Source organism: Chinchilla lanigera, unplaced genomic scaffold (assembly GCF_000276665.1).
Source record: "Chinchilla lanigera isolate Chin_1 unplaced genomic scaffold, ChiLan1.0 scaffold00068, whole genome shotgun sequence".
Lineage (NCBI taxonomy): Eukaryota > Metazoa > Chordata > Mammalia > Rodentia > Chinchillidae > Chinchilla > Chinchilla lanigera.
In genome coordinates, this window is record NW_004955469.1 from 7,794,288 (window position 1) to 7,807,977 (window position 13,690).

At 37.5% G+C, this 13,690-nt stretch overlaps 1 protein-coding gene across 4 annotated transcripts in view; it reads right to left on the bottom strand.

Annotated features, from left to right (window-relative positions):
* Positions 1–13,690, bottom strand: part of Asxl2 (additional sex combs like transcriptional regulator 2) — a 137,710-nt gene that overhangs the window by 8,258 nt on the left and 115,762 nt on the right. For all 4 annotated transcript variants that reach the window (XM_005400413.2, XM_005400414.2, XM_013522575.1 and 1 more), the window contains 3 exons: positions 9,591–9,754; positions 7,536–7,632; positions 904–1,009 (listed from right to left, as the gene is read on the bottom strand). In XM_005400413.2, coding sequence (XP_005400470.1) covers positions 904–1,009; positions 7,536–7,632; positions 9,591–9,754 — 367 coding nt within the window. The remainder of the gene's footprint in view (positions 1–903; positions 1,010–7,535; positions 7,633–9,590; positions 9,755–13,690) is intronic.

Genomic DNA, 13,690 nt, shown 5'->3' on the forward strand with positions numbered 1-13,690 from the left:
TTTTTGAGAAAGGCTCTTGTGATGTATTTCAGGCTGACCTTGAACTCACCAGGTAGCTTAGGTTGGCCTCAAACTTGCAGTGATCCTCCTGCTTCAGCTTTCTAAGTGCTGGGATTACAGGTATGCGCCAGCACCCCCAGTGTGAAAATCGTAATATCAACAGAAATCTATCCTAAGTAAGTGTGAAAGGGATCAATAAACATTACTTAGAAATAAGAAACATAAGCCCTTAGTTCCAAGTCATAGCTATGGAAGCTCCTTAAGGGGTGCCACTAGTATACACAAAGAAGGAGAAACTAACAAATGGGAATGTGGCTGTCACTTCCTATCTTAGACAAAACAGCTCCATTATTTATCATCTACTTAAATGTCTCTGTTAAGGTTTAACTTGGCCTTTGATTGGGAAAAAAATGATTGATCCTACTTAATATCACTAACATCCTAGCTAGATGGATTTTGGGATAAATACTGTAAAAATCCCATTGAAACCTTAGTATTCTTACATCTTATAAAGGTACTGGAAGAAAAGCCAATCTATTTCAAGGAAAGGACTTTACATTAAGAACTTCCTTTAAAAAATTTTAAAAAAGAATCCATCTAGCTAGGATGTTAGTGATATTAAGTAGGATCAAGGATGGGGAGTAATGCAATTCTTCACATATATGATTCTTAAGAAGGGAAATTCTTGGTAAAGAATTGGTAAATAAAAATTAAAGGAAACTGGGCATTAGAATTTTTTTTTTCTGGTACTGGGAACCAAACTCACGACCTTGTGCTTGCCAGGCAGGTGCTGTGCCACTGAGCTATATCCCTAACTAGAATTTGTTAAGATAAAGATATAAAACACATATGATATATATGCTGGAATTAATGTCTGGTTTATAAAACCTGTCTTAATATTACCTCTGACCATAGTAGCTTTCAAAGAACTGTTCTTTCCATGGCTCCACTTTTTTCTCCTTCTCAATCTCTTGTCGAATTCTCACCTGCATCTCAGGTGTAAATTCACCTGCAATGAATGAAAGGAATGATACTAAAAGGGAACATGTTATTTGTAACTTTTAACTACACATAAGTCATAAAAAACTCACGCAGGAATCAGAATACTATAATGTAAAAATAACAGAAACTTCCCCAAGAAAGTCATTGTCAAGGAAGGCCTAAATATCACTATGTGAAATAAAAATCAGCACTACTTTGCATAGCCTTCAGTAATCAACTAAGGCTTATAGTGTCTTTTCTCTGGGCTTCCCTTGTAGCACCTGCCTTCTGCTCTAAACATCATATTCCATACAGATATCTTTATCTCTAATCTTCAATTCTTATTTATTTTCCACTGGAAAAAAAACAGTAATGTGCTTTAGGTAAATAATGCCACTGGGGTTGGGCATGGTGGCGCACGCCTGTAATTCCAGCACTTGGGAGGCTGAGGCAGGAGAATCGTTGCAAGTTCAAGGCCAGCCTGGGCTACAAAGTGAGCTCAAGGCCAGCCTGAACTGCATAGGGAGAACCTGTCTCAAAAAGGTTAAAAAAAAAAAAAAAAGCCACTGGGAAAACTTAGGTTTCTTCAAGGAAAATTGTATTTTAGGCCTTTTACCTCTGATTGCATAATAAAAAACCATGACCTACTTAAAAGCATGTGAGATGCCAATAAAAATGAATTATTAATTTTATAATTATTTCTAATTATTCTTGAGTTGTTAATTTTCTAATTTTTCTAGAAACTGTACCAGTCTAGTGTCATAGGAACAAGACAGTCAAGATGCCAAAACCCAGCTGCTCTCAATATTCCATTTATTTGCCTATACCATCAACCACACCACTATCTTTCCTGGTCCACCAGTAGAGAACAGGGAATGAGCATTCTTCAAATTTGTGGCTCAGAGAGGTTTTTCCCTTTTATACTCTACTACCCAAGATGTCAAGAATAAGAGGAAGAAATAGCATAATTTGAAATTTAAGACCTCCTGGGGGTAAAAAGAAGGAAAGGAAATTAGAAGACTGTGGACATCATAGTCATGGGCAAAGGAATATGAAAGATGAATTTGGGTTTCAGAGTACAACCCAGAATTTCTGGTGCTGATTGTACTGTGTAGAATGAGAAATAAAATGAAAATAGAGGAATAAAATGTTTTGAACACTATAGACATTAAACAGTGTTCGAAGCTTTTCTCACTCATAAAATATCATCACATGACTACAGTAATCAATTTGGTCATTTGTTAAAAAAAAAAAAGGAAACAATGATAATAACCAATGTATCACTGCTGACAGCACCTACTTATGAAACAAGGGGGGCGGTGGGCAGTTTAATCTTAAAAGTACCAGTAACTTGTATGTTTTAAAAGTATATGGGTCTCTACTGAAGGAAATCTGAAAGAAATGACTGAAGGAAACAGAGCAAAAGATCCCTTCTATACAGAATTTCCTCTAGAAGGTAAGACATGCTGGGGTTACAGGTCAGTAGAAGAGGTTCCATCTTCAGCCCCATCCCTCAAAAAGAGGTCAGGAAAAGTTAATAATAATGATTATGTATATATATATAGATATATAAATATCCACTGAGCATTTTAACTTTAGCTGTCAGGATGCAGTAAAAAGTGAGCAAAGGATAGCGTTCCTAATGCTCTTCTTAGAAACACATTTTAATGCTCCTCACACTTGTTTTAAGCTTTTTTTGTTTTTTGCCCAATCATACATGCACTTCTAAGTATTACTTTGTATTCCGGGTATACTGAAAAACAGATGTAATATGTGAAATAAAAACAATATAGCCAGTGGTTTTAATTCTGGCTGGATAACAGAATCACTTGGGAAAACCTCACAGTAGCAAAAACCCCAACACTAACACTTAGGTACTTTTCTAGAACAAATGAATTCACTGACATTGGTGCCTGGAAAGCAGTCTTCTTAAGCTCCTGCCAGGTACTTCTGAGCAGCTGGGGTTGAGAGCTGTTAATGCAGACAGATACTGCTGCAGGGCTCACACAAACAGTAACTTTTTATACGCTATTATTTATTTTCAGTGAGCTTACTAAACTAGGCTAAAAGCATAGCACACATGGCACCAGACTACAGTCTGTAATTCTCATAGTCCATATTTATTAAAATGTTCTGATGGCTGTTTAACTGTAAAATTCAAATAAGTGAAATTTTATACAAAATGAAATATATCTCCATAGCAGTTTTTAAAAACAAAGTTCTCACTGATTGCTTTTACTGCTAGTGTTGCTGGGGCTGTTAGTAATGAAGAGAATATCACACCGCTTACCCAACTGTGACAGACCATACTGTGAAATATTTCTTCAATTTGCTTATTAGGGAGCTCATTAGCTTTTCAATTCTTAGAGATTAAAGAATTACTCAAGCAGGGTATTTTTTTGTTTTGTTTTGAGAGGGTCTTGATATGAAGTTCAGGTTGGTCTTGAACTCACTGTGTAGTCCAGGCTGGCCTCCAACTCATGGCAATCCTCCTGCTTCAGCCTCATGCCCGGCTCAAGCAGGATTTTTAAACTAAAAATCTATTTTTAGTTTCTTAGGTGACTACATTAACTCAGAGCATACAGTGGGTCCCACAAACACATCTCTTTACTTTCCTATTGCAAATTTTTACTTTAGTGTAGTAGTAGTTAGCTGTGTGCCTCAGTACCTTTCCTGAGGGATACAAGAAGCAATCTTTGTGTTTACCCACTTGAAACAACAAAAGGCAAGGTGTGCGCATGTGTACAAAAGTGTCAAACTAGTATTTACACCCACATGATGCTCCCTGCAAGTTTTTGCTTATGTTTACCTGAGCATCACAGAGGGTATAATACACCCACACCACTCCACAACTTGTTTTAAAACAAGTTTTGTTTTGATTTTACTGATAGAAGTAGCCCAATTCATTATAATGGCACATGAACAACCAGATTTGTTGAGGAGGTCAAATGTGAACCATCAGATTCCTCATACGTGGAGGATGAAGATTCATTATGGTAAAATATGTTTTCATAACTAAAGAGTGGTGTGGGTAGATAATGATGATGACTTTGACACTGGCCATGTGAGTCAAAGTTCCTGTAACAGTGAAATGAAGCAAACATCAACTGGTAACAGATACAGGGAATGGAGACCTCCTTGATTCAGATGACAAAGAAAACAGCAATGTGAGTATATATCTGACTAGTTGAAATGTTGCAAAATGGTCACACAACCAAATAGAACCATTCGATGTTAGAACTAGGTCTGAAAATACAGTGAGGGTCTTGGTAGAGGTGAAAATATTGGACAGAATACCAGCACTGCCATTCAGTGCTGGAAATTCTATTATTTGAAATGCTGTACGATGCTGTAGAATACACAAAGGCTGAGATACAAGTAAAACATTCTGTATCTACCAATAGCCATATTAAAAAATGTATTTATTATGATACCTCAGCAGCTGAATTGAAAGTATTCATAGATCTGCTGTACTTAGCAGGAATTTTTCATGGTAATAACATAAAAGACTTATGGAAGAGTGATGGGTAAAAACATGGCATAAAAATTTATGCTCTTGGAGATGTGGAGACTTACTATGCTTTCAATTTAGAAACTCATCCTAGAACTCAGCCATCAGGTCCTTATTCATATAGTAATAAACTGAATGATGTTGTGAACAGACTTGTTGCTCCCATCTTCCAAACTAATCGGAATGACATTTGACAATTGGTTTATCAGCTTCCAAATGATGTTACATTTGCTAACAGAGCACAACTTGCTCACTGCAGGAACTGCAGGAACAAAGCAGAAATTCCAAATCAAATGTCATACTTTTGAAACAGAATTGTATGGTATAATCTTTGGATTTCACGAAGATATAACACTGGCCTCGTATATTGCAAAAACAAAAAACAAAAAACAAAAAAACCCCAAAGTCGTACTGCTGATGTCAACATCAAACTATGATGGAAATATTTTTTCTTTTTTTTTTTTTTTTGAGACAGGGTCTTGCTATGTAGTTCAGACTGACTTTGAGCTTACTTTGTAGCCCAGGTTGGCCTCAAACTCACAATGATCCTCTTACCTCAGGCTCTCAAGTGCTGAGATTACAGGTGTGCACCACCATGCCCCGCCTCTGATGGAAATATTGATAGGAAAATCTCAACAAAACAGAAGCCTGAGAGTAATTTTCTACACAAAACCAAAGGTGGAGTAGTAGATGTTGCTGATGCAGCAACTGTGATGTCACTTGAAATAAAAGCATTAGCCAATGGTTGTATTTTACTCCATCCTAAACATGTGTGGCATAAATAGTGACAGTTTACAAAGAAAATAATATGTATAAAATACAATGGAGAAATTTTATTAGAGGACTGGGACTGGAACTCATAAGAGATCATTTACAGCAGAGGAAAAACAAAATTGTAGAACACACTGGTGAGTCGACAGGTGAACAAGCAGGTGCAGAATGCCAAAGACCTACTACGACAACAGGAAAACCAAAAAGATGTCCACTATGCCCTCTAAGAAAGGACAGGAAAACAAAACATACGTACTATCAGTGTAAGGGATACTTGTGTATGGAACATGCAATGTTCATGTGTTAAGACTGACCTTGGGTGCGACAACTGAACCTAAGATTATTTTTGTTGTAGAGTTTTATTGCTATTTTCATAGCACTTCACATAGATTTTTATTTCTGATACTATCTCTTAGGTTTTGTAAACAAGTATAAAGCTGATGCGAAAATGTTGATGTCGCCGGGCATGGTGGCACACGTCTGTAATCCCAGCACTCAGGAAGCTGAGGCAGAAGGATCATTGTGAGTTCGAGGCCAGCCTGGGCTACAAAGTAAGCTCAAAGCCTCTCAGTGAAGTACACAGCTGAACTGCATAGCGAGACTGTCTCAAAAAACGTCCCCCTCAAAGTTGATGTCTACTCTAAGCACTCAATACACACTTGATATTTTATTGATATCTCATTTCCCTGCTAAGTGCACATTACAGAAAATAGTAGGAAGCTCCTAACAAAACAGGAAGAGAAGAGAGGTCAGAATGGCCTGCCACATAGGGAACGAAAGCTAAGCACACGTACCGTCAGTGTAAAGTTTGATGTGTGCACAGAACATATACTAGTCACGTGTGATGACTGCCTTGGGTGTGACAGTTGAAGCAAAGATTACTTCTTTTTTTTAAACCAGGACTCGAACTTAGGACCTTGCGCTTACCAGGCAGGCACTTGTGCTACTGAGCTATATCCCTGGCCTGCAAAGATTATTTCTGTGGTAGACTTTTGTGTTTACACTATAGTTCACATAGGTTTTTTTTTTTTTCTCCGGTACCGGGAACTGAACTCACGACCTTGCGCTTGCCAGGCAGGCGCTTTGCCGCTGAGCTAAATCCCCAGCCCCAGTTCACATAGGTTTTTATCTGATGTTTATCTCTTACGTTTTTATAAGCAAGTACACAAGCTGACTTGAAAATACTAATGTCTATTGTAAGCAGCCATTAGGCATTTGATATTTTACTGACATCTTATTTTCTTATTATTTAGGTGTGATAATTAAAGTACAGATTTTTTCTTGAACAATGTTGCTGGTATTTCATGGTAGCTCATGTAAGAATTTATTTCTGATGTCGTCTCTTAGGTTTTCTTTTTTTTTTTGTCTTTTTGAGACAGGGTCTCACTATGCAGTTCAGGCTGACCTTGAGCTCACTTTGTAGCCCATGCTGGTCTTGAACTCACAACAGTCCTCCTGCCTCAACCTTCCAAGTGCTGGGATTACAGGCGTGCGCCACCACGCCTGGCCTTCTCTTAGGTTTTATAAGGAAGTACACAGCTGATGTGAAAATGTTGATGTTTACTTGAAAGGTGCAATACATATAAAGAATTTAATACTTTATTGGTATTTTATATTCCTGTTAACATTGTGTAATATAGTAAGAACCTCTTGACAAAACAGTAAGAATAGCAAGATGTCAAGTATGTCCTACAAAAAGGCCAGGAAAGTAAAACACATGTGCTATCAGTGTAAGTGATATATGTATATGGAACATGCTGTAATCATACATGAAGACTGCCTTAGCTGTGTTAATTGAAGATATTTTTTTAGAGTGCTATTGGTATTTTCATTGTAGTTCATATAGGAATTTATTTATTATTCTTTTTTAGACTTTATACACCAAAAACCAGTTGCTGTTGAAAAATTTTATATAAACAATAAATATTAAAAATGGAATACTTTATTTTTTGGTATTTTTCCTGATAAGTACTCACTGTTTAGCAGAACTCATAAAATTAAAATTCATAACTCATCAACAGAAATAACATAAATGTGCGTTTGGCACACCCATAGTTATGCCCCTTTAACATTGCTACACTCTATCAGGAGCCTAGCTGGTTACACAGGCTCAACAAAAAGTCCAACAGTGTGTTTTACACAGGATAGCTAGTTCTACATTTTGGCAACTTCAACTTCCAAAATTGTTCAAATATCTAATGAGGTGAAGAGCCGTTATTGTGATTCCAAGTTCACACAGACCCTGGGAGATCACGTGAGGTAGAACACCTACCTTCTGATAGTCTTTCCTTCCAGCCTTGGGCTGCTGAAGTAAAGAACTCATTGTTAAGGGCTGAGCCATTCAACTTCATCAAACCATCTGGACCAACCTGCAACAAAGAATAAACCAGAGAAAGCTAAAAAAGATCCATGGCATTAGGAACTTGGTATCAGCTATCCACAGTGAGGTGAGCCTGTAATCTCTCTCTGGAGGCTAAGGCAGAATTGGGAGTTTGAATGCAGCTTCAGGAACTTAGGGAGACTGTCTCAATACAAAAAATATAAAAAGAGCTGGGGATGTAGCACAATGTGAAGGCCTAGGGTTCAATCACTAGTATTACCACAAAGAAATTGGTATCAATGTAGTCTAAACGTAGTCTAGAAAAATGATGATTTCAGAACCATTATTATTTCCGAACACCTACAAGGCTCTAAGTAACTGATAGTTCCTACTCCTTTTAAAATCATAAAAATAAGATGAACGTTGTTTCCCTACATTACAGTAAAGCACTAGTTATATTCTCTAGTTTACAGTCAAGATTAACAGAATAAGTAAGCCAAACAAATCATTACAGCTACTTGTTTGTAAGTCTAAATCTAATTCTAGACTAAGCTGTATTTCCTCAAGTCCTTCCCTGAGTCTTCCAAATATTTGGTATGTCTTCTTGCTACTTGTGTTTTCGAAGTCAAACATATAGGGGCCGGGGAAATAGATCAGCGGCACAAATGCCTGCCTGGCAAACATATACCAGTACATGGGTCCACAAACATTTCTTTCCATGATTCTGCTCACGTAACAAATTGACCAAGAATCAAATCACATTTTCCCATGTCAGTATTGAATCTAGCCCATGGCAAGGAGTGGTGGCCCACGCCTATAATCCCAGCACTCAGGAGGCTGAGGGAGGAGCATGGACGTAAATTTGAAGACAGCCTGGACGTAAATTTGAAGACAGCCTGGGCTACACAGTGAGACCCTGCCTCAAAAGCCAAAATAAGTAAGTTAACAATAATAAAATAAGAATATAACCAGCGAATTTGATTGGTTCTTGTCTAATTTGGTTTGCAACCAGAACTGCAGAAAGAATTGAGTTCATGAACTAAGGAACTATTGTAATGGGTTTTAAACTCTTTTCTATGACAGCAATGTTTCCTTCAGAAGATTTTCACAAAACAAAAATAATGAACACGTCTAACTCAACCACTGTTATTCCATGTTGAATGTCCTTCCAGATATATCTATTTAGTGGAATCCATGTGTTTTTTTTCTCTTGTCTTTTTGAGACAGGGTCTCACTATGCAGTTCAGGTTGGCCTTGAGCTCACAGCTTACTTTGTAGTCAAGGCTGGTCTAGAACTCGCCAACAACTCACCTGCCTCAGCCTCCCGAGTGCTGGGATTACAGGCGTGTGCCACCATGCTCGGTTTGAATCCACGTTTTTGGCTTTTTCTTTTCTTTTGCTGTGCTCAGGATCAAAACCAGGGCCTTGCCTTGCAAATGTTAGGAAAGTACTGAACCACTGAGCTATACCCCAGTCCCCCATTTTTTTCTTTTTTTTGAAAGAGTCACATTGTGTTACTTAGGTTAGCCTCAAACTCATGATCCTCATGCCTCAGCCTCCAGAACAGCTGGAATTACAGGTCTGCGCCAACAAAACTGGCTTGGCTCATTCTTGACGTTTCCTACTCCACTGTGCCACTGGCCCATGTCCTGCTGATACTGGACAGAGACAACTGTTCCTCCTAAATTGGAGTCTGTGGATGTTTAAATCCTGCCTGGAAAATTAGTCAAATTGATTCTGTAACCTTAACATTCTATTAAGAGAGTTTTTTCCCCTGGTTGAATAAACCTCACACCAGCTACAGTCCTCTGCTCTACCAACTGAGCTATTGAAGGCCCTGCTTAAATAAACCTTACAAAGCCCAACTACTAAGACACTAAAAATAATTATTTAGTACCATTAATATCACTTCCTTACAGATATACATAAAAGTATTTTTAAAACAATATGATGAATCAAAGAAGCCCCATAAGGGTTAAAAGTTATTTATGTTTTAAAATGACAAACCTGTCGATCCACCTCCGGAAGCAGTAAAAGCAGTCGCTGTTGGCAATCCCCCGGAAGGACTGAGAAGGTGTGTTTGTTTATCAATGCACGCAAATTTGTATTAACCAAAATGGAATCTGGGGTCTCGACATCAATGTCAGCACATTTAGTCCTTTTCATTTGCCCTAAAAAATAAGAGAAAGAATCATTTATACTTCCCTCACCCTCATGTTTCTACCTAAACGATAGCTGTGCAGTGTAAAAATTCAGGGATTAGAAATTTCTTCTAAAACCAACAAATCAAGTCTTGTAAATTTATAGAGAGTAAAACACTACAACTTATCTTCTCTGTTAAAAAAGAACAAAATAAAAGCTATGAACTTTTTTGGCATTCTAAAGGACCCCCCCCCCAAAAAAAACTGACGAGGTTTATAAGAAAAGAACATATATATTCATTCTTAAAAAATAAAAGATCGTGTGGGAATGTAGCTCAGTATTAGATTTTAACTTGTAGCACTATAACAGCTAATTCTACCTTTTGGCAACTTCCTTGTTTAGCATAAATGTGACATTAGGTTTAATCCCAACAAAGAAAAAAAGAAAAGAAAAAAAGAAAAAGGAAAAACTCAAATCTTAAAATCACACTGTACCCTTCCCTCTTCCTGTAAGTTTTCCTTGCTGATTTTATTTTATTTTATTTATTTATTTTTTTGAGACAGGATCTCCCTATACAGTTCAGGCTGGCTATACAGTTTAGTTCACTTTGTAGCCCAGGTTGGTCTCCTCCTGCCTCAGCCTCCTGAGTGCTGGGATTATAGGCATGCGCCACCACACCCTGTTTTTATTTGGTTTTTTGAAAGAGTCTTCTATATAACCCACTCTGGCCTCACACTCACTATATAGCCCAAGCTGGCCTTGAACTTGTGGTGATTTTCTTGCTTTAGTCTCCCAAAGGCTGAGGATTCAAGTGTGTGCTACCATGCTCAGCTGATTTTAAGTTCATAACTAAAAATGCTATGAATAGCTTAGCAGTCTTAGGAAATCTCCAACAGGAAATTACAGATAATCTAGCAATTAATTCATATTCTACTAGCCACAAGCAAATACTAAGGCTTTAATTAAACCAATGAAAAAAAAATTTCTGGCCATCAAAATGTCTCATCTTGTAATCTACTGATGGAAATACACACAGAAACAGTAAAAAGGTCTTCCAAATACTGCTGATAGAGATGAAATGTGTAGTATAATCTTACAGGAGAAAATTCAGTAATAGCCGACAAATGTTTAAAGGGAACAGGTCCCTTGGACCTACACAGGGGCAGAGTTGGAAAATCACTGCACAGAGGTACATGGTCCTTGATGTAGGTACCCACTGGTTCCCAAATCCTAAGTGTAAGACACCACAGCAGAGGAAGGGATTTACCTCAATGAAGCCCACAAGATTCCCACACATTAAAATTGAGTATATCTCAAAAATATTACCCCATGCTCTCTTGGGCAGCACATATACTAAAAGTGGAATGATAGAGAGAAGATTAGCATGGCCCCTGTGCAAGGATGACATGCAAATTCATGAAGTCTTCCATATTTTAAAAGAAGGCAGAATATATAGATAGATGTATATAGAAGAATGGCTGGCATAACTATACCGCTGATGTCTGATGGTATATTGAAACAGTTAATGCTTAAAATTTTTTCTATTCTGACCGATTTTCTATGCTTGTATCTGATTTGAAGACAACAATGTCCAATGGAACAACCATTGGTGAATTCCTACCACCTTGTCTAGTGAAACTGTTTCATCTCTAATGTTTTATCTAACAATTATTTTTTTATTCTCTTTAATGGTTTGAACAATCTTCCATCTGAGCAACGTAGTTGCAGACAATAATATGTAATGTAACAACCACTGTTAATGCCTATCGTTTTGTTTTGAAACTCTGTATTACTTTTAACGTGCTTGCTTTGTTTTGTTTATGTTTGTAATGTTAGTATGCTGGTATTGTTCTTTTTTTCTTTTACTACTCTCTTTAAAATTAAAAAAAAAAAAAATTACCCCAAAATCATAAGTTACACCACAACAGTCACTGGAAACCAGAAATAACAAATTTAGACCTAGAAGCACTGAAGCTGTAAGAAATACACAAGATCAAATAGCAATATAAAAATGTTTAAGAAACAGAGCATGTAATTATAAAGACAAAATCAATATAACCACGAATATTTTCTTTTCAGAGTTGGGGATGGGACCCAAAGCCTTGTGCATGCTTGGCAAACACTGTACCATGAAGCTATACCCCAGCCCCAATGAGGAATTAACAGGCTTTTTAAAAAGTGAGACTTTTATAGATATAGGATACCAACTGCTGAAATCAGCTACTACAGATGGATACAAGAGCAGCTGAGACACTATTAAAAAGGTAGTTAAAATGCACTATAAAGAAACAGTTTCTCCAGAATGAGAGGAGACAGAGACAGAGAGAGGGACAGAGACAGGGAGAGACAGAGGGCGAGGGAGACAGAGACAGAGACAGACATGGAGATGGAGATGGAGATGGAGAGGGAGGGAGTGGGGGAAAGGGAGAGGGAGAGGGAGAGATTTTTAAGAGGTTTAGCAAACAAACAAAAAAAAGGACAGAGAACATATATCTAACCGGAAAGCAACAATTAAAAAATGAACAAAATGGAAACAAAGGCCACCCAGGAAGCGTAGGTGGGAGAATCATGAGTTCAAAGCTTAAATTACAGTATTTATTACTGTACTTATAGAACTCAAGGTCAGATTAAGCTATATATGAGTGTCCCCTGCCACAGTGAGATGACCCTTACTGAAAAGTAACAAATTATCCCTAAAGCACAGGAGCAAGTTACACAGAAGAAACAGAGATCCCAGAAGAAACTGAAGAAACAAAAACTTATGGCATGGGAATAAATTAAGCATAAAATAAATATACTGAGACAGCCAGTATGTGCAACGTAACTAAAGAGACTTATGAAAGAAGACTTTCAAAAAAACAGAAAGGACTTTTAAAACTGCTTTAAAAAGTGCAAGAACAATGGAAATAAAGTGAAACAAGGGAGAGTATTTTGAGAGATTGATGAAAATGTGTCTTTTACTGTAATACTTTTTTTTTTTTTTGGTCTTTTTGAGACAGGGTCTTGCTATGCAGTTCAGGCTGGCCTTGAGCTCACTTTGTAGCCCAGGCTGGCCTTCAACTCGCAATGATCCTCCTGCTGCACCCTCCTGAGTGCTGGGATTACAGGGGTGTGCCACCACGCCAGGTTTGAAATACATTTTAAAAAATTTAAATATCCACTGTATTTTTTGACCATGCCATACCTCACCCCAAACATTCATCCCTCCTTTGTGGTAAATATATTCAGTATCTCTTCTTCTTTTTGAAATATACAGTAAGTTATTGTTTGAGCCACAGCAATCAAAACTTATCAACACTTGTATCTGGGACTCAGTACCCCTTGACCAAGCTTTCCTCACCCTTCTCTCCCCTCTACTTTCTCCAGCCTCTGGTAACCTCTACTCCACTCTCACTTTCTGTGAGAAACACTTTTTACAGATTCCAGATGAGTGAACAAGGCAATGGTTACCTTTCTCTGCCTGACTTATTTCATTTAACAGAATGTATTCCAGTTCTGGCATGCTGTCACGAATGACAGAACTCCATCTTCTGTGCATTCTGGAACATCCCACTGTATGTAATTATCACATTTTCCTTATCGACTCTTCAGCTCATGAACTTAGGTTGCTTCCATGTCTGGGCCATTATGACGAGGGGTTCGATAAACACATGCAAACCCAACTTTGGAAATCTTTGTGTGTGAAGCATTTATTCTCTCTGGAGGTTTTTAGGAAGTTTCTCAATATTCTAGATGTTTTCAATTTTCAAAACAATTTATCTTGGTATAGTTTTTGGTTAATTCTTGACATCTATTATACACTTTCAATCCCAATCCTGTGGTTTTCAATTCTAAGATGTTCTTAATACGTCTTTTCTTAGTATTTATTTCCCATTCCACTTTGGTTATTTCTTTCTGATAGCCCTGCTATTTAGGAGAATGAACAACTCAGACTGGTCTCTTAATTTCTTACCTTTACTTTTCTA